The following is a 24,230-nucleotide window of genomic DNA, read 5'->3' as shown; positions in this document are numbered from 1 at the left end:
CGCTCCTCCAAAACACCCCAAAGTGGCTCAATAATATTTAGATCTGGTGACTGTGCAGGCCATGGGAGATGTTCAAGTTCACTTTCATGTTCATCGAACCAATCTTTCACCAGTCTTGCTGTGTGTATTGGTGCATTGTCATCCTGATACACGGCACCGCCTTCAGGGTACAATGTTTGAACCATTGGATGCACATGGTCCTCCAGAATGGTGTGGTAGTCCTTGACAGTGACGCGCCCATCTAGCACAAGTATTGGGCCAAGGGAATGCCATGATATGGCAGCCCAAACCATCACTGATCCACCCCCATGCTTCACTCTGGGCATGCAACAGTCTGGGTGGTACGCTTCTTTGGGGGCTTCTCCACACTGTAACTCTCCCGGATGTGGGGAAAACAGTAAAGGTGGACTCATCAGAGAACAATACATGTTTCACATTGTCCACAGCCCAAGATTTGCACTCCTTGCACCACTGAAACCGACGTTTGGCATTGGCACGAGTGACCAAAGGTTTGGCTATAGCAGCGCGGCCGTGTATATTGACCCTGTGGAGCTCCCAACGGACAGTTTTGGTGGAAACAGGAGAGCTGAGGTGCACATTTAATTCTGCAGTGATTTGGGCAGCCGTGGTTTTATGTTTTTTGGATACGATCCGGGTTAGCACCCGAACATCCCTTTCAGACAGCTTACTCTTACGTCCACAGTTAATCCTGTTGGATGTGGTTCGTCCTTCTTGGTGGTATGCTGACATTACCCTGGATACCGTGGCTCTTGATACATCACAGAGACTTGCTGTCTTGGTCACAGATGCGCCAGCAAGACGTGCACCAGCAATCTGTCCTCTTTTGAACTCTGGTATGTCACACATAATGTTGTGTGCATTGCAATATTTTGAGCAAAACTGTGCTTTTACCCTGCTAATTGGACCTTCACACTCTGCTCTTATTGGTGCAATGTGCAATTAATGAAGATTGGCCACTAGGCTGGTCCAATTTAGCCATGAAACCTCACACAAAAATATGACAGGTGTTTCAGTTTCATTGTCCAACCCCTGTATAGCAAAATAAAATGCTTACCCAACAGATAACAGTGGAAGAAATTAATAACACACAGACTGCTTTTCATTGTGTCAAAGTGTCATTTTTTTCAATGTTGTCCCATGAAAAGATATACTCAAATATATGCAGACATGTGAGGGGTGTACTCACTTTTGTGATATACTGTAACAGCAGGGTGCAAGATGCTAGCAGGCTGGGCATACATGGAATGCAATAACCAAGTGGCCGGCATAATATACAGGTACATCTGTGCCGAGTATGACCTGGAAGTCCCAAGGTCAAAATGGGACACGCCCCCAAGGGTGGCTGAGAACAACAGAGCTAAGATCCTGTGGGACTTCCAGATACAGACAGACAAACTTGTGGTGGCTAACCAACCGGACATCGTAGTGGTGGACAAACAAAGGAAGAAAGTCGTGGTGATAGACGCTGCAATACCAAGTGACGGGAACATCAAGAAGAAGGAACACGAGAAACTTGACAAATACCAAGGGCTCAGAGAGGAGCCGGAAAGGATGTGGAAGATGAAGGTGACAGTGGTCCCCGTGGTAATCGGAACACTCAGGGTAGTGACCCCAAAACTGGGAGAGTGGCTGAAGCAGATTCCTGGAACAACATCTGAGATCTCTGTCCAGAAGAGCGCAGGCTTGGGAACAGCTAAGATACTGTGCAGGACCCTCAAGCTCCCAGGCCTCTGGTAGAGGACCTGAGCTTGGAGGGCAAAAACACTGCCCATAGTGGTGAGCTGGGATTGTATTTATAGATATATATATATATATATATATATATATATGTATGTGTATATATATATATATATATATATATATATGTATGTGTGTATATATATATATATATATATATATATATATATATGTATGTGATTGTATATATATATATATATATATATATATAATATACCCATTCCAAAAAGTTAGAATATCATGGAACAGTTGATTAATTTCCATAATTCCATTTAGGGCTGCAACGATTATCGATTAACTCGATTAATTCGATTCTAAAAAATCATCGACACATTCACTGTGTCGATGCTTCGTTTAAACTCTGCAGCGCTCAGTTGTCTCCGTGTAAGCGGCACTCCTCACTAGCATTAGCAGCATTATAGTGCTCCAGCGTCTTTTTTTGTGGGTTTATTGGTGGCTGGCAAACCAACATAGATCTGGATTACCACCACCTACTGGACTGGCGTGTGAATCAGGCACGCACACAGATTCTAAAAAGCTCTCCGTCGCTGCGATGGATTTCCTTTAACACAGAGTGGATCATCGCTAGAGTTGCCACCTGTCTCGTAAAATACAGAACCCAGTATGTTACGGGACTCCGGGGAATACAGTTCCGTAACATGCGGGGTTCCATACTTTACGGGACGGGTGGCAACTATCGCTGCTGTGCATTTCCCCGCCTCCACTGCTCTCTGTGTGTCTGTGTGTGTTGTGCTCGCTGAGAATTTTAGCTGTTATTTTTGTCTTTACTTCAGCTCTCTTTACTCTGAGTTTAAGCTGGGAGTGCCATCAGGCAACTGTGTGCATGCTCACCACGCTGGTCCATAAAGTAACGGCAGTGGTCTGCAGAGAAAGAAGCAGAGTCCCCTATGGGGACTGTTGCGGATGATGAAAACATGTGGAACACTTCTCAGTCAGGAAGAAAACCCCAACATCAAAGTCCACCTGAGAAGCACACAACGGCTACACAAACCACGCTGATCCTACAACGTAACCTGATGCACCTCTGGAGAAATTTGACTACTCGTCAGGTCCATGCAACCGCAACGCTGTGATTAACCTATTCAGTCCTTGTGTGTTTCCGGCTACTTTATCAGTCAGAGAATAACAATCAGGAATAATCAAACTATCAATATAAGGACTCACAAATGTCACAATAGTCACTCTTGCACCTGACAAAGTATAAAAATACTAAAACTAATACTGCAACTAATGAAAACTAAACTAAAACTAAGCATTAAACCAAAAATAAAAACAAGCAAAACCACTCTGAAAACTAACAAACTATCTGAATTAGAGAAAAAAAATTCAAAACGAACTAAAAACTATAATGTAAAATCCAAAATGATTATAATCGTGGATGGATGGATGGATGGATTATAACCCTGGTCAGCAACAAAATGCTCGCTTTTACAGGGTTAAGCTAATAGACTAACGTGGGGCATGTTGAGTGTATTGGATGATATAAAAATGAATTTACTGTTTTTCAAGAAAAAAATTTGCTTAAATTTCTGTGATCACATTCAGGATTTTTAAAAATATACATTTAACAACAAAAATTACTTAATCTAAAATAAAAAAAATCTCGTACCAGTGAAGGGAGTCCACATTTTTGTTTGTTCACAAGCACTTCCCGCTGGTAAAAATCCAATTTAAAAAAAAAATGTAAAAAAATTTTTTTTTAATCATTTCTTCTTGCACCAAAAACTCATCACACATGAGGACAAAACAGGAAAAAGCATTGCGTAAATTATTGATCAAAACTGTGATTTTACTTAGTCTTTCAACACAATTTAAAACTGGTGTGTAATTTGAAGTTTGCACTTTCAACACAAGTTGAAACAGAGAGTTACCGAGGCTACGTCCTGGCATTACATCATCTTAAATCAGTGATGTAATTTAGACGCACTGGCACATTTGACTCCAAAGGGTTAAAAAACACATTTACCTACCAAGTGAAAACACCTCGGCCCTGTCCAGGCAGGATCCCTTTAGAGGTTGGGTCAGGCAGGAAGCAGACAGGAAGTGGGAAGTAGACAGGAAGTTAATATGTGTGCGTGTCTGTGTGTGTGCATGTTCAGATTGCGCAGCGTTCTGTCTGTTGTTGGTCCAGACGCTCTCAAGAAATCCAGGAAGGATGAAGAGCGAGCAAAGAGATCGCAGGATGAGGTCAGCACACCTGAAGTATGGGTGGGGTTTCAGAACATCTGGTCATGTGATCTAAATCATCTTGTAAACATTTTCTCTCTGACCAATCACAGTGCCAGCAGACATGGTACCACGAAGGCTCTGTCTCCCTGAAGAATGCTCGGCTCTGGTTGGCCAGATATTCCCTGCCACGGTGAGTCATCATCAGACTGTGAGAGGAAGAGTGAAGAGTGCCACTTGGGGCACCACTTTCTCCAGACTCGTCCCACAGTAACCAGACAGAGTGCCAGGGCTGTGTCATTATATTATGGAAAGACAAAAGAGCCAAAGAAACCCATTTATTAAAGGAATGGCTTGAACATCAACATTAAATGCTAGGTTTTACCCCGTTGAGCAGCACTTTTAATGCCTCCTTATGAGCAACGGGGAGAAAAAAAACACATTCCATATGGTCATTGAACCCACTTTTTCCACAATTTGGTGACGGTAAGGATGGAGTTAAAATCTGCCTCAGATTTTCTTGCATAGTTAATTTAAACTCAATCCAGTCAGAGAAAAGGAAATGCTGATTCATCTCATGTAATTGGCAGCAGAGTGATTGTTTAATATTTTATCAGTGCTGCTCAGCGTGTTTGGCTTTGTAGTAATCTCACTGTGCACCATGTTGTCTGGCTGCCATAGAATAACAAAGCAAATGTCAGACAGATTACTCTTTAATGAACACACACCAAAAAATTGACTAAAGCTGGACCAGTCAACTCTAAATATGCTCTAGACAAAATATTTCAGGGAAACGACTTGATAACGATGTTTATAATGATACAGGAAAAAATACTGGACAGTGTTTGATATTTGCAGGCGGCAGCATTTATCGGTTAAAGTGCATTTTTCCATCCTTCTCCAAAGAGCTGCTGTCACTGATGACATGCCTCCTGATTCAAAGTATGAATCTACTGAAAAAAGCTGCCAGCAGCATCATGCAACAGTTGCGACACAGCATGTGTCAAACACTTTAACTGAAGTAGGAGAAGCTTGGAAGTGCAGCAGCTGCTCAGCACTGTTACATATCACATTTCCTACCTGGGATGTGATGGGTTGGGTTGAACTTTTTAACCAGGTGCTTAAATTCCATCCACCATTTGCTCTTCCTGTCAGATGACTTGCATTTAGCAGGGCATGGTGGAGTCATGTGTTTACTTTTGGGTCTCACATACTGTACTGTGGCTGTAGCTCAGTAGGTAGAGCAGGTCACCTACTGATCGGAAGGTCAGCGGTTCGAATCCTGGCTACTCCAGGCTACATGCCAATGTATCCTTGGGCAAGATACTTAACCCTAAGTTGCTCTCCGACCGTTCTGTCGGAGTATGAATGCGTGTGAATGCTAGTTAATTAAAAAAAAAAAGCACTTAGCTTAATTAATGATGGAAGTGCTTGTATGAATGGGAGTGCATGGGTGAATGCAAACAGGTTGTATAAGCGCTTTGAGTGCTCTGATTGAGTAGAAAAGCACTATATAAGAACTAGTCCATTTACCATTTACCACATACATTACCAGCTGCTAATATTCCCTTCATCATAGCCTGTTTAGACTTGACGGCGTGTTTTTAGTGAAACGGCGATTGCTGGAGTAACTTCCTTTTTTACAAAATCTTCATTGGATAGTAATACGCAGCTCTCGCTGTCAGACATGAATTGTAGAAATTCAAACTAGTATTATCACAGATGATTGTAGCCCATCTTGTACAGAAATGCATATTTGGCTCATGCAACTTTCTGTATATGGTCACACACTGTCACAGTTTGAAAGAGCAAAGAGTGACAACCTTAAAATATTTTTAGATTTTCTAAATGAGTTACTGAATGTAGCTCATTATTGCTGTGATTGGTCGATCAGGGCAATGAGGCGTCTTGAGGCTGCACGCACTCAGAAGGATGTTCCTGAGGCAACCAAAACAATTCGGCAACAAGAGCTGCACAAGAGCCTGAGGGTGAGTTGAGTTTATGAACCACAGAGATCAACACACCAGAATCATGCCTGACATTGCAAAACAATCATTGACGACACAGCAAGCGTGACAGTTGATGTCCTCATTCTCACAGAGAATCAGCAGCATGAACCTCCTCTTCTTTTTCTACAGAATCTGAACAACTTTTGCAGTCAGATTGGCGATGATCGACCAATCAGCTTCTGCCACTTCAGCCCTGACTCTAAACTGCTGGCTACGGCCTCCTGGTAACAAGCCCTACCCACTGTTAGCGTAAAATGCATGCAGTTAGCATTAGCATGAATAAATGGTAGCTCAGTGCTATGTGTCAGCCTCTTTAACCGTGATACTGAAGTTGATGCTAACATGCTACCACCCCCCCAGGAGTGGTCTGTGTAAGCTGTGGTCTATCCCCGACTGCAACCTGATTCGTACACTCAGAGGTGGGTGGACCTTTATATTATTAATATTATCATTGTTGTTGTCGGTTGGTGTGGAAATCAGTATGTTTATTGATGAAAGATAAGTTAAAGGCTTTATTTCAGATGTTCAGTCACACAGCTCTGCATGGTGAGCATTGATCTGTTTCATCATTTATTCGTGACTCGTTGAGACAAAAAAACAAAAGCAAAAACACCCAACCAGCGTCCAAATGCATCCAACAAATTGAAGAATTTATCAGAAATAAAATTTTTTTTTTAATTTAAAAAAAAAAAAAAAGAAATGTTTTGATCACAGTTTAGGGTTTAATCTGAATTCAATTCAATTCAATTTTATTTATATAGCACCAAATCACAACAAACAGTCACCTTGAGGTGCTTTATATTGTAGGTAAAGACGCCACAGTAATACAGAGAAAACCCAACAGTCAAAACGACCCCCAATGAGCAGCACTTGGTGACAGTGGGAAGGAAAAACTCCCTTTAACAGGAAGAAACCTCCAGCAGAACCAGGCTCAGGGAGGGGCAGTCATCTGCTGTGAGGGGGCTGAGTGGAGAGAAAAGACATGCTGTGGAAGAGAGCCAGAGAGTAATAACAATTAATGATTAAATGCAGAGTGGAGTATAAACAAAGTAAATAAGGTGAATAAAAAGAAACAGTGCATTATGGGAACCCCCCCCCCCCCAGCAGACTAGGCCTATAGCAGCATAACTAAGGGAGGGTTCAGGGTCACCTGATCCAGCCCTAACTATAAGCTTGATCATAAAGGAAAGTTTTAAGCCTAATCTTAAAAATAGAGAGGGTGTCTGTCTCCCGAATCCAAGCTGGGAGCTGGTTCCACAGAAGAGGGGCCTGAAAGCTGAAGGCTCTGCCTCCCATTCCACTCTTAAGTATCCTAGGAACCACAAGTAAGCCAGCAGTCTGAGAGTGAAGTGCTCTGTTGGGGTGATATGGTACTATGAGGTCTTTGAGATAAGATGGGGCCTGATTATTCATGCTTCCTGCTGCTGACCAACTTTATGGAGATGCAGATTTCATTTTCCAATATAATATAATTTTCTGACATACTGAATTTGGGGTTTTCATTAGTTTCAGTTATAATCATCAAAATTAAAAGAAACAAACATTTAAAATAAATCAGCCTGTGTGTAATGAATGAATATAATACACAAGTTTAACTTTTTGAATGGAATTACTGAAATAAATCAACTTTTTCACGATATTCTAATTTTGTGACCAGCACCTGTATACTGCGTAGGGGAAGCATGTATAATGTAAATAATATTGGTCCTAGCACAGAACCATGTGGAACTCTGTAATTGACCTTAGTGTGTGAAGAAGACTCCCCATCTATATGAACAAATTGGAGTCTATTAGATAAATATGATTCAAACCACTGCAGTGCAGTACCTTTAATACCTATAGTATGCTCTAATCTCTGTAATAAAATGTTATGGTCAACAGTATCAAAGCTGCACTGAGGTCCAACAGGACAACCACAGAGATGAGTCCACAGTCAGAGGCCATAGGAAATCCCTGAGCTGACCTGTTAATAAAGTTTTCAGTTTTGGATCCAGGATAGTGCAAATATTATTTTTGTTTATTTAAACCAACCGGCCCATAACTCAGAGATCAGATCATTCTTTCACCTGTTTAGATGGAGACCCCGCCCCATTCCTCAGTCAGCCTGACTAGTCACATGATTCAGTCTGTCACCTGCAGAGGAATTATTAACCTCAGATCAATACATGATTCAAGGACCTCATGATTGATCAGTAAAAGCTGCAAGTGGAACATTGATAAACATTTTATTATAAATAAATCTGTTAGACTTTTCAGACTCCTTTACATAATCACTGATCAATACGAGGCTCCATCCCACTTCTGTCTCTGTTCTCTGATTGGCTGAAGGTCACAACACCAACGTGGGTGCTATCGTCTTCCGCCCACAGGCCGTAGTCTCTCTCGACCAATCAGACGTCAGCTTGGCTTCGTGTGCCGCTGATGGCTCAGTGAAGCTGTGGAACCTGGAAAGGTGAGGGGGAAGGGAGCAGATGAGATGGGTGGTGGGTTCTGACAATGTGATCAGTGATTTTAATTTTTTTTTTTTTTTTTTGCATGTGTGTGTCTCTGGCTACCATAGTGATGAGCCTGTGGCAGACATTGAGGGCCACAGTGAGCGAGTTTCTAGAGTGTCATGGCATCCATCAGGACGGTTCCTGGGAACGACCTGGTAATATACAGCTCACTCACACATTTCACTTCTATTGCCATTTACTCTGTGATCAATCAAAGCACACTATATTGCCAAAAGTATTCGTTCATCTGCCTTCACACACAAATGAAACTGAGTAACATCCATACTTAATCCATAGGCTTTAATATGATGTGGGCCCACCCTTTGCAGCTATAACAGCTTCAGCTCTTCTGGGAAGGCTTTCCACAGGTTTAGGAATATTTATGGGAATTTCTGACCATTCTTCCAGAAGCACATCTGTGAGGTCAGACACTGATGTTGGAGAGAAGGCCTGGCTCACAGTCTCCACTCTAATTCATCCCAAAGGTGTTCTATCAGGCTGAGGTCAGGACTCTGTGCAGGCCAGTCAAGTTCTTCCACACCAAACTGGCTCATCCATGTCTTTCTGGACCTGCTTTGTGCACTGGTGGCAGTCATGCTGGAACAGTAGGGGCCATCCCCAAACTGTTCCCACAAAGTTGGGAGCATAAAATTGTCCCAAATGTCTTGGTATGCTGAAGCATTAAGAGTTCCTTTCACTGTAACTAAGTGGCCAAGCCCAACTCCTGAAAAACACCCCCACACTATAACGTTTGGTTACTGGCATAACCCTGGTTTTCTGAAAACCGGGTGAGGTATCTCACTATGGAAAGCACCCTCTGGCGTGACCAATCATGGAAGCTCCACCACCACCACGTCTGTCCTAGACAGACCAATTACTTCAAAGGACATGGGGTCCCCCGGCCCCACACCAGGCATTCTCAAAGTGCTTCTTCCACATGCCCATGCAAGCAGGGCAGTACGGTGAGATACTAACTCTGTTTTCAGAGAACCGGGGTTACGTCAGTAACCAATCATTCTCTTTCAAACCTCGCTCGGTATCTCACTATGGGAGATATAGCCCACTCCTGGATTGCATGCTTCGAAGCCTATAACCCCGTGCCTCAGGTAGATTGTCGGTCGTGGTTTGGGTTGCCCTTTTACCTTTTTATCCTCAGGGTGGCCCCTGGCTCCGGCTGGAAATTTTTCACAATTAAATCCACTTTTTTGAGATAATCCTCAAAAATCGAAATAATCCATTTTCCTGAAATAATCCACTGGAATCAAACAGGATTCGTTTAAACGTTTTATTCCCACAAAGTGTTACAAAAAACAAGAAGGCAAAAAAGCAAGCAAGCGCCTCTCGGGAGTGTACAGCCTTAAGCGGTTAGTCCAGCAAAAAGAGAAGCAGCGCAGACAAAGAAAAAAGCTGCTCCAACCGTGAAAAACAGGGCAATTATACCCTGTCCGCGGGACTTTCCTCCACCCCAAATTAATATGTATAAGTTGTTACCCTTTGGTATTTGATCCTCACACCATCAACTTTTGGGCACCCTTCACCCACTTTAGGACACATGCTTAAGGCTGCACCTTGCACTTCTAGCTCTTAGGTCACAACAGTTCAAACAGATGTCACCAGTGATGACCTTTTCTACTCAAACATCCGTTAAGATAAGATCACCAGTCCCCCACTTACCCAGGTTTTTATTCCTTCCCCCCTTCTCGGCTGTAAAACAGCAAGGGGCTCACAGAACTCCCTTTTTTGGGAGTGCACCTGCCATAAAACTAGACTGAAACATGACAATAGGGTACAAGTGTCAAATAAGACGGTGCTTAAGTCGACAACTCTTCAAAGGCCCCAAACACACACACAGGTCCTATCCCCACCTCAGTGACCCAAAAACATAAAGCACTCAGCACGCTGGTGTGTGTGTGTGTCCTATCTGCATGTGCCATAAAAGTGGCACATGGTACTTAAGATAACAACTAACAACCCCAGGCACTTATGTGAAAGTAAAATAAGGTGTAAGAACAATATGTGCACATGTGATGCAACTAATAATACTACAAATACTATAAGTAATGAGTAATACAAGTAAGTATATCCCCATATAATAATAAATGTAAATAGTGATTAATAGAGTTGAGACCCATTCTAAAACCACACTTTACCACATGTGAATAAATCACTGCTAACAAATAGGGAAAGTCCCTTTTTACACAAGTGAAGAATAATTACTGCTAATGGTGGGGGAAAAGGGTATAGACAGCATATGAAGCTGATAAGGACACCTGAGGGGAGAGAGAAAAAGTACAAGCAGTGTAAGATTAAGATTAAGATAGTGTTTATTTGTCACATGCACAGTTATACACAGTACAATGCACAGTGAAATGTATTTTGTACCTGCAACCATATATACACACACATATAAATAAGAAGAATAAAAATAAAAAAAGTAATTCACACTATACACTATACTCTATATACTATACACTATACACACTTTTATAAATTATATTTACATTGTGCAATAATGGTCCAGTTAGGGCTCAGAGTTGAGCAGACGGATGGCTTGTGGGTAAAAACTCTTCTTCAACCTTTCAGTCTTAGCCCTCAGGCAGCGGTAACGCCGGCCTGATGGGAGCAGGGAGAAGAGAGAGTGTCCGGGGTGGCTGGGCTGTTTTAGGATCTTCATGGCCCTCAGCCTGCACTGCTTGGTGTAAATGTCCTGCAGGTTGGGGAGGGTGGTTCTGATGGTCCGTTCAGCTGAACGAACCACCCTTTTTAGGGCCATGAAGTCCTGCTTGGTGCAGTTTCCCATCCAGGTGGTGATGCTCCCACGCATGATGCTCTCGATGGTGCAGGTGTAAAAGTTCCTGAGCACCTTGAGTGGGAGCTTGAAGTCTCTCAGCCGCCTGAGGAGGTAGAGACGCTGTCTGGCCTTCTTCACAGTGATGTTTATGTGATGAGTCCAGGACAGGTCCTGTGAGATGGTCACTCCCAGGTATTTGAAAGTGTCCACTCTTTCCACCTCAGCACCACTGATGACAAGTGGATGGTAGTCCCTCTGCTGCTTCCTGCTGAAGTCCACAATCAGTTCCTTCGTTTTGCTGACGTTGAGCAGGAGGTGGTTCTCCTGGCACCAGTTCTCCAGGCGGGAGACCTCTCTCCTGTAGGCTGTCTCCTCATTGTGAGAGATTAGTCCCACAACAGCAGTGTCGTCAGCAAACTTGATGATGACGTTGGACTCTGACGTGGCCTCGCAGTCATGGGTGTACAGTGAGTACAGCAGAGGGCTGAGCACACAGCCTTGGGGGGATCCAGTGTTGAGGGTGAGGGAGGATGAGGTGAGGTGACCCACTCGTACCACCTGTGGTCTGCTGGTCAGGAAGCTGTGAACCCACCTGCACAGGGATGGGCCCAGGCCCAGGTCCAGCAGCTTAGAGACCAGCCTGGGGGGAACTATGGTGTTGAATGCTGAGCTGTAATCTACAAACAGCACTCTCACATAGTTCCCCTTACCAGTGTCTATGTGTGAAAGGGTCTTGTGGAGGAGGAAGGATATGGCGTCATCTGTGGATCTGTCTGGCCGGTATGCAAACTGTAGTGGGTCGAGGGTGGTGGGCAGTGAGGAGGTGATGAATGTCTTGATGAGTCTCTCAAAACACTTCATCACCACAGAGGTGAGTGCTATGGGCCTGAAGTCATTGGGGCTGCTGGGGTGTGGTTTCTTTGGGACAGGGACTATGACGGACTTTTTAAAGCAGGTGGGAATCACACACAGTTTCAGTGAGAGGTTGAATATCAGTGTAAACACAGGTGCCAGCTGGTCAGCGCAGGTCTTAAGGACACGTCCACTAATACCGTCTGGTCCAGCCGCTTTCCTGGTGTTTACACGTCTAAACGCCCTCCTCACGTCGCGCTCCGTCACAGTGAGTGTCTCCGCCCCTCCGGCCGGGAGTGCAGCGGGCTGTCGGCTTCCCGACTCAAAGCGCGCAAAGAAGATGTTGAGTTCATCAGCCAGAGAAGCGTCGGCACTCACCGGGTGTGTGTGTGGTGCTTTGTAGTCCGTGATGGTGCGTAGTCCCTGCCACAGTCCCCTGGAGTCAGACTGTTGTAGTTTCTGTTCCAGTCTGCGGCCGTAGCGATGTTTAGCCTCTTTCACCGCTCTGCGGACGTTGTATGATGCAACCTTGTAGTCCTCCATGTTCCCAGAGGCGAGGCCGGAGTTGTAGGCAACGGTGCGGGACCTCAGGGCGTCGCGGACAGATTTATCCACCCACGGCTTCTGGTTGGGAAAAGTCCTGATGGTCCTCCTAAGTGAAGTGTCATCAACAACTTTCCCAATAAATCCCACAACAGTTTCCGTAAACTCCTCGATGTCTCCGCCCGCGCTGCTGCGAAACATGTCCCAGTCGGTTGAATCCAACGCACCCTGCAGAGCGGCCTCTGTTTGATCAGACCACCGTGTCACTTCTCTCACAGCAGGGGGTTCCTGCCTGAGCCGTTGTTTGTATTTCGGCATGAGAAGGACAGCGGTGTGGTCAGACTTCCCAAATGGGGGAAGAGGCTTGGCTTTGTAGCCCTCTTTGAATGGAGAGTAGCAGTGGTCTAGGGTCCTCTCTCCTCTGGTGGGGCAGTCGATGTGTTGAATAAACTCCGGTATCAGCTTTTTCAAGTTTGCACTGTTAAAGTCCCCGGCTACAACCAGTATAAGGGAAAGGAGAGTTCAAAGAGGGGAGAGATAGAGTTCAGAGTGGGAGGGAAAGTATAGACAGTATAAGGAGAGAGTATAAGGGGAGAAAGTTCAAAGACGGGAAAGAAAGTATAGTGAGTATAGGGGGCTGTTAAGGGCAGTGAATGGAATATATGTATAGTGGCAAGTACCCACTACTACCAGTGGGGAAAAGTATATATGCTGGATAAAAGTAACAATAAATTTCCAACAAGATCAAACCTACACTTGCCCCAAACAAGAAAAAGGTTAGTATGCATTAAGAGCCCACACTAAGGACAGAGTGTGCTAGTGAGGGCGCAGTCACATCAAGGCAGTAAAACCTAATAAATGTGTGTGGGGATGCCCAACTTGCAGCTGCAGAGATGTCCCCCACCGAAACACCCCTAAACAGGGCCCATGAGGTAGCCATTCCTCTGGTGGAATGTGCACGCAGATGTACAAGAGGCTGCAGTCCCTGGCTCTCATACACCATCACAATAGCCTCAACTACCCAGTGTGACAACCGCTGGTGGGACACAGGCTTCCCTCTGTGTGAGGGGCCCAGGACAAAGAGCTGGTTGATTTTCCTAAACCCCTTTGTCCTGTCCAGATAAATGCGTAAAGATTGGACAGGACAAAGTGAATTAAGACGTCTCTGGCTCTGATCAACAAATAGAGAGGGTTGAAAAGCTAATAGCTCAAGAGTGGGGCAGCTATAGGTAGTGTCCCTAACCTTAGGCACGAAGGCCAGGTTAGGACGCAGGACCACCCTACTATAGTCGGGGGAAAACTGAAGACAAGAAGTGTGCATAGATAAAGTATGCAACTCACTGATCCTCTTTGCTGATGCCAAAGCCAGCAACAGGGTAGTTTTTGAATGAAAGTACCTTCATGTCAATACACGCTAAAGCACGGGTGCCCAAACTTGCGGCCCACAGGCCGCTTCTGGCCCTGCCCCCTTTTGGTCCGCGAATTGATGTCAAAGATAACATACAATTTGGGCCTTTAAGTTACTTTTTTGACATTTCACTTAACTCTCTTAATTGGAGGGCAAGGCGAAATGTCAAAAAAGTAACTTAAAGGGCCAAATTATGTTATTTTTGACATCAATTCGTGGACTGGAAGTAGGGGGTGGGGCCGGAAGCGGCCCACGAGCTGAGTTTGGGCACCCCGGCTCAAAAGGTGGCTCTAAGAGTGCCTTCAAAACTGTGGGTAAATCCCAGGAGGGAACAACAGGCTTAATCATGGGTCTCAGCCTACGGGCCCCTTTCATAAACCTTCTTATCAGGTAATGCTGACCAAATGGTGCATTACCAAAACCCACATGACAGGCCAAAATTGCGGCCAAATACACTTTAACAGTGGAAAATGCCCTTCCCTTATCCAGCAAATCTTGAAGGAAGCATAACACGTTTGGAACAGAGCACTGATAAGGAGTTATGTTCCTAGCTCCACACCATCCCTCAAATACACGCCATTTGCCATCATAAAGTGAGCGTGTTGAAAGAGATCTTGCATTCTTAATTGTGTCAATCACCCTCAGAGGGAGACAAGAGCCATTTAAATTTAACTTTTCACTTGCCAGGCCCAGAGAGCTAACCGCTCTGGATGCGGATGAAAAAAATCTGTCCCTCTGCCTGAGACACCAGATCTCTGCACAAAGGCAGTTGCCACGGCCGGCTGTAAAGCATACAGGCTAGCTCCGCCATCCATGGTTTGCTGGGCCAGCAAGGTGCTATTAAAATCAAAGACAGATGCTGCTCCCTCACCCTGCTCAGTACTGCAGGCATCAGGCTGAGGGGAGGAAATGCATATAGCGGCACCTTTGGCCATGGGTGTGCTAACACGTCCTCGCCTAACGGCGTGTCCTCTCTTCTTAATGGAAGAAGAGAGGACATTGCGCATTTTTGCACAATGTGAACAGATCTTCGGACGCCTGGCCAAATCTGTCCCACAGCTGATGGACTATTTTGGGATTGAGTCTCCACCCTCCGTAGACTCCCTCTGGACAGCAAATCCGCCACGGTGTTCACCACACCGGGAACCTGAGTCGTGTGTAATGACAGGAGGTGCTCCACATAATCAGGTTGTGGGCCAGTCTGTGCAATGTCACGGAGCGAGTGCCCCCTGACAGTTTATATACGCCACAGCTGTTGTATTGTCCGTCCTGACCAAGACATGGCAATTTTTCAGGAGCAGTAAAAAATGCCTTAAAGCCAGATAAACTGCCATCAACTCTAGATAATTTATATGCGTGCGGCGGAGCCTCCGGGGCCAGGTGCCATTTATGGCCCTCCCCTCAAAAACAGCCCCCCACCCTGTCAATGAGGCATCTGTTGTCAGAATTTTCCTCATAACTGTACCCAAGGGGACACCAACGGTGACTACCATGGGATCTCTCCAGTGACGGAAAGCCAGCAGACATTTGGGAGAAATTCTCACCATACGGCTGAGATGATGTCTCACATCTAGCCTTAGGGAGGACAGCCACTGCTGAAAATCCCACATCCCCAACAGCCCCTGAGGGATGACAAAGATAACTGAAGCCATCAGCCCTGTTAGATGCAAGAAAGTCCTTTAATGAGATGAATTTCCCCTTGTGAAACAGAGCGAGGTGCTGGCGAAACCTTTCCACACGACCTCGCGACAGAAAAGCCCGAAAAGAAGCCGAGTCTATTATGAGGCCCAGATATTCTATATTCTGAGTGGGAGACAGCACGCTCTTGGTCTGATTGATGCTGAAACCCAAGCCAGACAGGCTGCGTAACAGCGCCTGGGTGTTTCTCTCTCTGCTTCCTCCTTGGTGGAAGCACATATTAGAAAATCATCTAAATATGTGAACACTCCGAGCCCCACCGCCTGGGAGGGGTTCAGAGCCGCTTCGACACACTTGGTGAAAACCCTCGGTGCGAGTGCCAACCCAAACGGGAGGGTTTGGTATTCGTACGCTACACCCTGAAAGGCAAACCTGAGGAATTTCCTGTGTGGTGGATAAATGCTTATGTGGAAGTAAGCATCCTGTAGATCTATCGACGTGAACCAGTCGACTTGTCGAATAGATCAGAACAACACGTTTTGTGTTAACATTTTGAATTTGTATTTTCTGGGGTGAGAACTGAGGGAGCTTAAATCCAGTATGGGACGTAACGATACCCCCTTTTTCAGGATGAGGAAATATCTGGAGTAAAAACCCGATACATTTCCCCTTCCGGTACAACCCTTATTGCCCCTTGGCTTAACAGAGAGGAAATTTCGCTCTCCCAAGCCCTTGCAGCTTCCCCCGTAGCCCCCGAAAACACTACGCCATTGAAACTGGGTGGTTTTGTTGCAAACTGTAGTCTGTAACCCCTGACAACGGTTGTCAAAACCCATGGATGGACTGCGCATGCACGCCACTGCTACACCCTGGCAGAAAGGGGGCCTGGCGGACTGAAGTCCAAAACTGGTGCAGGTGCGCCCTCCTCGGGTGACACGCTGCTCTGCACTTTCTGGTTTTTCTTGTCCTTTTTTCTTTTTTGAACACACTGGGCCCTCGGCTTTACGCCTGGCTGCAACACTGGCATTTTTATTGAAAAAAACATGTGAAGTGCTTATTTGCTTGGAACCACACACCTCTCTGCCTCTGAACTGACCCCACAAGGTGCTGAGGGGAGGTAAATAAATTGGGGAGTGCTGAGGGAACTTGCGCTCCTCCTTCACTGTGAACGGGGAGAACATTGTTGGCCATTACACAGCTTAGAGAGGAACTTGGGGGAACATCTTCCTCTCTCCGCTTCTTGAGGGGAGGAGGGAACACTGAACCAGTCTCCGGATTACTCAGAGCAGGGATCTCCGTGAGTGCTGCCTACTGAGCCTCTGGTAGCCACCACAGTTCCTACGTTGACCGCTGCTTCCTCCCTTGTGGAGGGTGGGATACGTGGTTTGAAGCAGCAGCTGCAGGTGTGGCTGCAACGGCGGTGAAAGACCTTTTGCCATAATGCCTCTGTCTCTGCGGACCCTGTCATTGAGACGCTTGCTGCTCGGGTGGCTGAGAAGTAGGCCCCTTAAAACCTACATTACGCTCTCTTGCCGCCATAGCTGCGAAACCTGGGCGGGCTGGTGGTGGCTGGTGTTGCGTGACCTTGCAGGGAAGGCAAAGATCAAAAGCCTGACCCTGTTTCTTTCTCAGGTCGCTAGCCTGCTGCATAGTGGTTACTGCCTCTCCAAACAGCCCCCTAGCCCGTGATGGCTCGTATGGGGAATCCATAATGACGTGCTTATCCTGATCAGGCAGGCTGGAGAGATTGAGCCACAGTGATCTTTCCCCTGCCACGGCCAAGCCCATGACACGGCTGCAGCCCTGCACTGCACCCCTAGAGACCGAAATCCCCCGTGGGACTGGGGGTACCTTTATCCAGCAGGTGGCCCATGTCCTGAAACAGCTCAGCCTGATAGGCTGAGAGCAGCATGATAATGTTAAGATTCTTTATAGACTGAGCTGCCGACTTATACACCTTCTGGTACATGGCGGCTGTGAAATGCTCTATTTTACCTGGGAGGATTGGTCCCGCCGACGTGAGTGTGGAATGACGGTTTGGGTGGAGATGAAACACCACCAACTATTCCACCACCGGGGGTTTGGTGAGCCCAAAAACCTCACCGTCGGCAACTTCCAGGCCACAATAACTCTTAACGGGTACCCTGTGGCGAAAGGGTTTATCCCAGTAACGCTTCATCTCCTTCATACACGCCGGGACAGCGGGCATGAACTGCTTGGTGCCTGACTAGGGGTGGGACTCCTCCCCCTTGTCATCCCGCGCTGCAGGCCAGCTAATGGACAGTCTGGCTGCCGTGCGCCAACATATCGCATGCAGATCGACTTCATGGGCAGATGGAGAAGGCTGACTCTCACTGCTGATGGAGCTGGCAGCCCGCGACGCCTGAGCAGGAGGAAGAATAGCATCCTCCTTATCTTCATCGTTATCCTCTCCGAGGATATCATGTTAACATCATCTTCCTCGTCTTTTCCGCGCTTCTCTTCGGGGTCGAGGAGTCGGTTGAAGAGAGGAGGAAATTCCGCCTCCAGGTCCTCGACCATGTCCCCCCAGCAAGCAGCAGCTGAGCTGGATTTATCACTGGGGCCTGCCATAGTGACGGAAAGACATGGATCAGCTTTTGAGGCTGCCGCCACCCGCAGATGCCGCTCCCGGATTCTACCAGGCATAGCGTGGCAGTGCTCGCAGGAGTCGGGGTCTGCCAGCGATGCCTGTGCGTGCTTGAAACCCATACAGGCGATGCAGAGGGGATGGGGATCTTTCCCCAAGATGGTCAACCCACAAGCGGCTGGGCAAGGCCGGGACGTGACATCCTTAACCCCGCTGCCTCCAGTGTTCCCCTGAGAGGATCCAGTGGTAGACATAATACTAATGCTCAGCTTTGACAGCTAGCAATAGCTTCACAAAACACAAGCTACTTGACGTGCTCCTTCGAATGTGTGGATATGCAGCAACGCAACAAAGACACAAATATTTTTGTGATGAAAATATGACTTAAAAACGTAATGAAATGCTATACCTGTAACCAGAAAAACCCACGTTCAGGGACTACCTTGACGCCTGCGTCGGCGAAGAGTTAAGTGGATGGTCCTGGTCCAGGACCGCTGAGGAGCTTATAATGATCTTCACGGGGAAGAAAGCGAGAATGCCTGGTGTGGGGCCAAGAGACTGTTATAAGGGGGTTGGGGGACCCCATGTCCTTGGAAGTGATTGGTCTGTCTAGGACAGATGTGGTGGTAGTGGAGCGTCAGTGATTGGTCATGCCAGAGAGCACTTCCCATAGTGAGATACCAAGCGAGGTTTGAAAGAGAACGCCCCCCCCTCCACCAAACTTTACACTTGGCACGATGCAGTCAGACAGGTACTGTTCCCCTGGCAACCACCAAACCCAGACTCCTCCATCAGATTGGCAGATGGAGAAGTGTGATTCATCCCTCCAGAGAACACGTCTCCACTGCTCTAGAGTCCAGTGGTGGCGTGCTTTACACCAGAGGTCCCCAACCCCCGGACCGGTACCGGGCCATGGGTCATTTGGTACCGGGCCACGCAAGATTAAAGAACTTACATTATTTCCGTTTTACTTATCTGAGACTGAATGATGTTTTATTTTGAAAAATTGGCGGATCCTCTCATTACATCCATCTATGACTTGCTCTTGACGTGTGTCAAGACACTTGTCTTGGTCACGTGATAGTCACCGCTAAAATTAAATCCACAAGCTTCGCTGGTTCCCGTACCTGTCTAACGAAATAGGTTGGTTGACCTATGTTACGCTTGTTTAAATGTTTGAGTGCTCAACAAGAGTAGAAAAGCGCCATATAAGAACTAGTCCGTTTACCATTTATATTTAAAAACACGGGGATAGCAGTGAGGCGGACCCAGCCATCAAGCTGACTCTCCAGTGCACAGCACAGCGGCTGTGCAGCCACTCTCCTGTGAAATCAAAGCTTGTATTGGTGTGTGCCGGCCAAACCCAGACAACCCACAAGCTAGCAAAAATGAGTCACAGAGAAACAAGCTCAGGGCTCACATTGATTCAGCATTATGGTGAGTTGTATTTTTCATGCGCTTTATACTGTAAAAATTGCCTCAGTTGAAGTCACAGAGATTGGATTTTCGCTCTAGTCGGATGGCATCTGCAGGTCTCGATTTTTCCTGACATTAATTCCAATAAAATTATCACCTAAATCAGTCAGATATTCACCTACCTCGGATGAAAAATCTGCTCCCATTGTAATACATTTCCACTTAGTTGTGATCCAGTCGGATGAGTTTAGCGCTAAAGCCCTCCTCATTGCCATGCATCGGCTCATTCATGCACAGCTACACTAACAACGCCTGGAGATTGCTTTAGTGTCTATATCAGTTCATTTCACCGGAGACAATCATGGCAAGCGTAAGCTACAAACTCACTCTTACAAGCAAAAATATGAGATTATAAAATTTGCAGAAGCAAATCCTGAGATGAAGCAGAAGCAATTGTAGCAAAACTTGATATTAGACCACAGACTGTTGGATATTTTGAAGAAACTGATTTTATCTGACTTACACTTATGATGGATTTTTTTTTTTAACACTGGATGAAATTCCATGGGGCATTTGAGCCTGACTGAGGAGATTTCTACTGTATGCATTTTTTTGCGGTGTATCTTATTTTGAAGGAATGTTTAAACGTTACCATGGCGACCAGAGAGCATTGTGGCGTATTTATCCGCCACACCTCAAAGGCCGGTCCGTGGAAATATTTTCTAACACTAAACCGGTCTGTGGCTCAAAAAAGGTTGGGGACCACTGCTTTACACCACTGCATCCGATGCTTTGCATTGAGCTTGATGATGTAAGGCTTGGATGCAGCTGCTCGGCCATGGAAACCCATTCCATGAAGCTCTCTACATACTGTTCTTGAGCTAATCTGAAGGCCACATGAAGGTTGGAGGTCTGTAGTAATTGACTCTGCAGAAAGTTGGTGACCTCTGCGGACAATGACCCTCACTGACCCCACTCTGTGATTTTACATGGCCTACCACTTCATGGCTGAGTTGTTGTCATTCCCACTTGCTTCCACTTTGTTATAATCCCACTAACAGCTGACTATGGAATATTTAGTAGTGACTGGACTTGATGCACAGGTATCATCCTATGACAGTACCACACTGGAATTCACTGAGCTCCACTATTATTTGTACAAGCAGTCTGCATGCCTAGCTGCTTGGTTTATACACCTGTGGAAGTGACTGGAACACCTGAATTCAATGATGTGGATGGGTGAGTGAATATTTATGGCAATATAGTGTATCCATGTAACATGTAGAGCCTGAGCACCCCCAGACTCATAAGCCCCATCTACATTGTTAAAAACTTTCAATGTTACATTATGTTTTTTCTTTTTTCATTTTTGATTTTAAAATGTTTTCAAGAAGAAACATTTTAACAGATTTTAAGCCAAAATATATTCTCTGTGATGTATTTCCTTTCTGTGTGGTGTGCAGCTACGATAACTCATGGCGTCTCTGGGATCTGGAGGTTCAAGAGGAAATCCTTCATCAGGAAGGTCACAGCAAAGGCGTCCATGACTTGACCTTTCACCCCGACGGCTCTCTGGCTGCTACGGGGTAAGTGAATGCTATGGCATCAACAGCATATCTCAGTATGGCTGTGTGACCGACAAATCACCTCTTTCTGTCGTCCAATCAGAGGGCTGGATGCATTTGGCAGGGTGTGGGACCTGCGGACAGGACGCTGTGTCGTTTTCCTGGAGGGTCACCTGAAGGAGATCTACAGCCTGCACTTCTCCCCCAATGGGTCAGCCAATCAGAGAGCAGCACACTAAGCACAGCCAGTCCTAGCTCTAACATAAAGAAAGCTAACAGAACTGGAAAAAACATTACAGTTTACAGCCGAGTACAAGAATTACAGTTTTATCTGAATTTAGAAGCAGGAAATTAGGTCATCCATGCCTTTATGTCTTTAAGACATTCCTGCAGTTTAACTAATTGATGTGCATCATCTGGCTTCATGGATAGATAAAGCTGAGTATCATCTGCATTACAATGAAAACTGACGCAATGCTTTCTAGTAATACTGCATAAGGGAAGCATGTATAATGTAAATAAAATTGGTCCTAGCACAGAACCCTGTGGAACTCCATAATTAACCTTAGTGTGTGAAGAAGACTCCCCATTTACATGAACAATTTGGAGTCTATTAGATAAATATGATTCAAACCACTGCAGTGCAGTACCTTTAACAGCTATAGTATGCTCTAATCTCTGTAATAAAATGTTATGGTCAACAGTACCAAAAGCTGCACTGAGGTCCAACAGGACAAGAACAGAGATGAGTCCACTGTCAGAGGCTCTAAGAAGATCATTGGTAACCTTCACTAATGCTGTTTCTGTACTGTGATGAATTCTGAAACCTGACTGAAACTCTTCAAATAAACCGTTCCTCTGCAGATGATCAGTTAGCTGTTTTACAACTACTCTTTCAAGAATCTTTGAGAGAAAAGGAAGGTTGGAGATTGGCCTATAATTAGCTAAGACAGCTGGGTCAGTGATGGCTTTTTAAGTAGAGGTTTAATTACAGCCACCTTGAAGGTCTGTGGTACACAGCCAGCTAATAAAGACTGATTGATCATTTTTAAGATCGAAGCATCAATAATTGGAAAGACTTCTTTAAACAGTCTAGTAGGAATGGGATCTAATAAACATGTTACTGGTTTGGAGGAAGTAACTATTGAAGTTAACTCTGAAAGATCAACTGGAGCCAAAGAGTCTAAACAAATACCAGCAGTGCTGAAAGCAGCCGAACATGAAGATAAATCTTGGAGATGGTTATGAATAATTTTTTCTCTAATGTCTAAAATTTTATTTGTAAAGAAATCCATGAAGTCACTACTAGTTAACGTGAAAGGAATACTCGGCTCTACAGAGCTCTGACTCTTTGTCAGCCTGGCTACAGTGCTGAAAAGAAACCTGGGGTTCTTATTTTCTTCGATTAATGATGAATAGTAAGATGTCCTAGCTTTATGGAGGGCTTTTTTATAGAGCAACAAACTCTTTTTCCAGGCTAAATGAGCATCTTCTAATTTAGTGAGACGCCATTCCCTCTCCAGCTTTCGGGTTATCTGCTTTAAGCTGTGCGTTTGTGAAATATACATTTTATAGTTCAATTTAATTGATTAGAAAAATTTTTATTGTTCTGTTCAAGTTTGTTTTGTATCAATAAACAGGTAAACTTTATTCACATACAAAAAATATAAAACTTTATTAATGAAATCATGCTGATTTGTAATGAGCTTGTTTGACTTTAAACTTTATTAACTTCAACAATGTTTCTGCTCACAGGTATCACCTGGCAACAGGGAGTGGAGACAACACCTGTAAGGTCTGGGAGTTGAGAAACAGGAAGTGCCTCTACACAGTCCCCGCCCACCAAAACCTGCTGTCTGCTGTCCGCTTCCAACGTAATAACTTTATTGTTCAACAAAACAAAATATCACTGACCTTAATGCCTGTTAATGTGACCTCAATTCCTGTCTCTGCAGCTACAGATGGTCACTTCCTACTGACTGGTGCATATGACAACACAGCGAAGGTCTGGAGTCATCCGGGTTGGATGCCCCTGAAGACACTAGCGGGACATGAGGGGAAGGTATCGGTGCTGTGCTCTGATTGGTCCATTCAGGTGCTGCTGATACTTGGCAACCTCTGACCTGTTTTTGTTTTCAGGTAATGGGTGTTGATGTGTCACCTGATGGGAAACTCATCGCCACCTGTTCATATGATCGGACCTTCAAACTGTGGCTGTCTGAATGATGTCATCAGTGCCAGCATCACCTATGTGATCAAGATGCAAATTGTATTGTTTTTTTTTAATGAGTTTCTTTTTTTTCTCTTTCGGAATAAAAAAAAAAATCATTTTCAAAAGTTTGAAGTTTTGTCTTTTTAAAAAATACTCAGTTGTGAGAAAGAGACAGGAGAAAGGAATAAAGAATTTAGAACATGTTATTCACGATGGGACCTTTATTTCATTTGAAGAACTTATTTCAAAATATGAAATTAACAATAGCAAATTTCTTGAATATCAGCAATTGAGGTCCATCATACAGGCAAGGTTTAATTTAAATAATTTAAAATTAGAAATCCCTGTATTGTAACAGATTTTCTAAATCTTACCCCTAAATTATACCCCTAAATTATCAAAAATGTTATTATTAAAAATTAATGATTCAATATCCCTCCCAACTGCAAAATGGGAGCAAGATCTTTCCATCAACCAGATGAAAACTTCTGTTTGTTGATCTAAATATGTTTAAATTAGGGGTGGGACTCGATTAAAAAAATTAATCGAATTAATTACAAGCTTTGTAATTAATTAATCGAAATTAATCGCATTTCAATATTTAACATGATAAATATTAATTTAAGTTTAGTTGATGAATGAATCAATATACATAAGCTTAAACTTCAAAATTTTGTTTATTTTCCCACCAGTCTACTACACAGACCAATGAAGGGTGGAAGTGCTCCTGTGATAAGCAAACATCTGA

The 24,230-nt window shown here is 44.9% G+C and overlaps 1 protein-coding gene across 3 annotated transcripts in view; it reads left to right on the top strand.

Moving 5' to 3' along the window:
- The window catches only part of prpf4 (pre-mRNA splicing tri-snRNP complex factor PRPF4), a 31,041-nt gene extending 7,456 nt beyond the window's left edge, over nucleotides 1–23,585 (top strand). For all 3 annotated transcript variants that reach the window (XM_030725719.1, XM_030725720.1, XM_030725721.1), the window contains exons 4-15: nucleotides 3,879–3,966; nucleotides 4,059–4,138; nucleotides 5,840–5,933; nucleotides 6,084–6,178; nucleotides 6,315–6,373; nucleotides 8,283–8,406; nucleotides 8,515–8,604; nucleotides 21,169–21,291; nucleotides 21,374–21,481; nucleotides 23,026–23,144; nucleotides 23,226–23,332; nucleotides 23,410–23,585. In XM_030725719.1, coding sequence (XP_030581579.1) covers nucleotides 3,879–3,966; nucleotides 4,059–4,138; nucleotides 5,840–5,933; nucleotides 6,084–6,178; nucleotides 6,315–6,373; nucleotides 8,283–8,406; nucleotides 8,515–8,604; nucleotides 21,169–21,291; nucleotides 21,374–21,481; nucleotides 23,026–23,144; nucleotides 23,226–23,332; nucleotides 23,410–23,496 — 1,174 coding nt within the window. In that variant the 3' untranslated portion in view covers nucleotides 23,497–23,585. The remainder of the gene's footprint in view (nucleotides 1–3,878; nucleotides 3,967–4,058; nucleotides 4,139–5,839; nucleotides 5,934–6,083; nucleotides 6,179–6,314; nucleotides 6,374–8,282; nucleotides 8,407–8,514; nucleotides 8,605–21,168; nucleotides 21,292–21,373; nucleotides 21,482–23,025; nucleotides 23,145–23,225; nucleotides 23,333–23,409) is intronic.
- The last annotated feature ends 645 nt before the right edge of the window (nucleotides 23,586–24,230 follow it).

The sequence above is a fragment of the Archocentrus centrarchus genome, unplaced genomic scaffold (genome assembly GCF_007364275.1).
Source record: "Archocentrus centrarchus isolate MPI-CPG fArcCen1 unplaced genomic scaffold, fArcCen1 scaffold_71_ctg1, whole genome shotgun sequence".
NCBI classification, from domain to species: Eukaryota; Metazoa; Chordata; class Actinopteri; order Cichliformes; family Cichlidae; genus Archocentrus; species Archocentrus centrarchus.
Note: the sequence above shows the minus strand (reverse complement) of the source record. Positions and strands in the feature narration are given on the sequence as shown.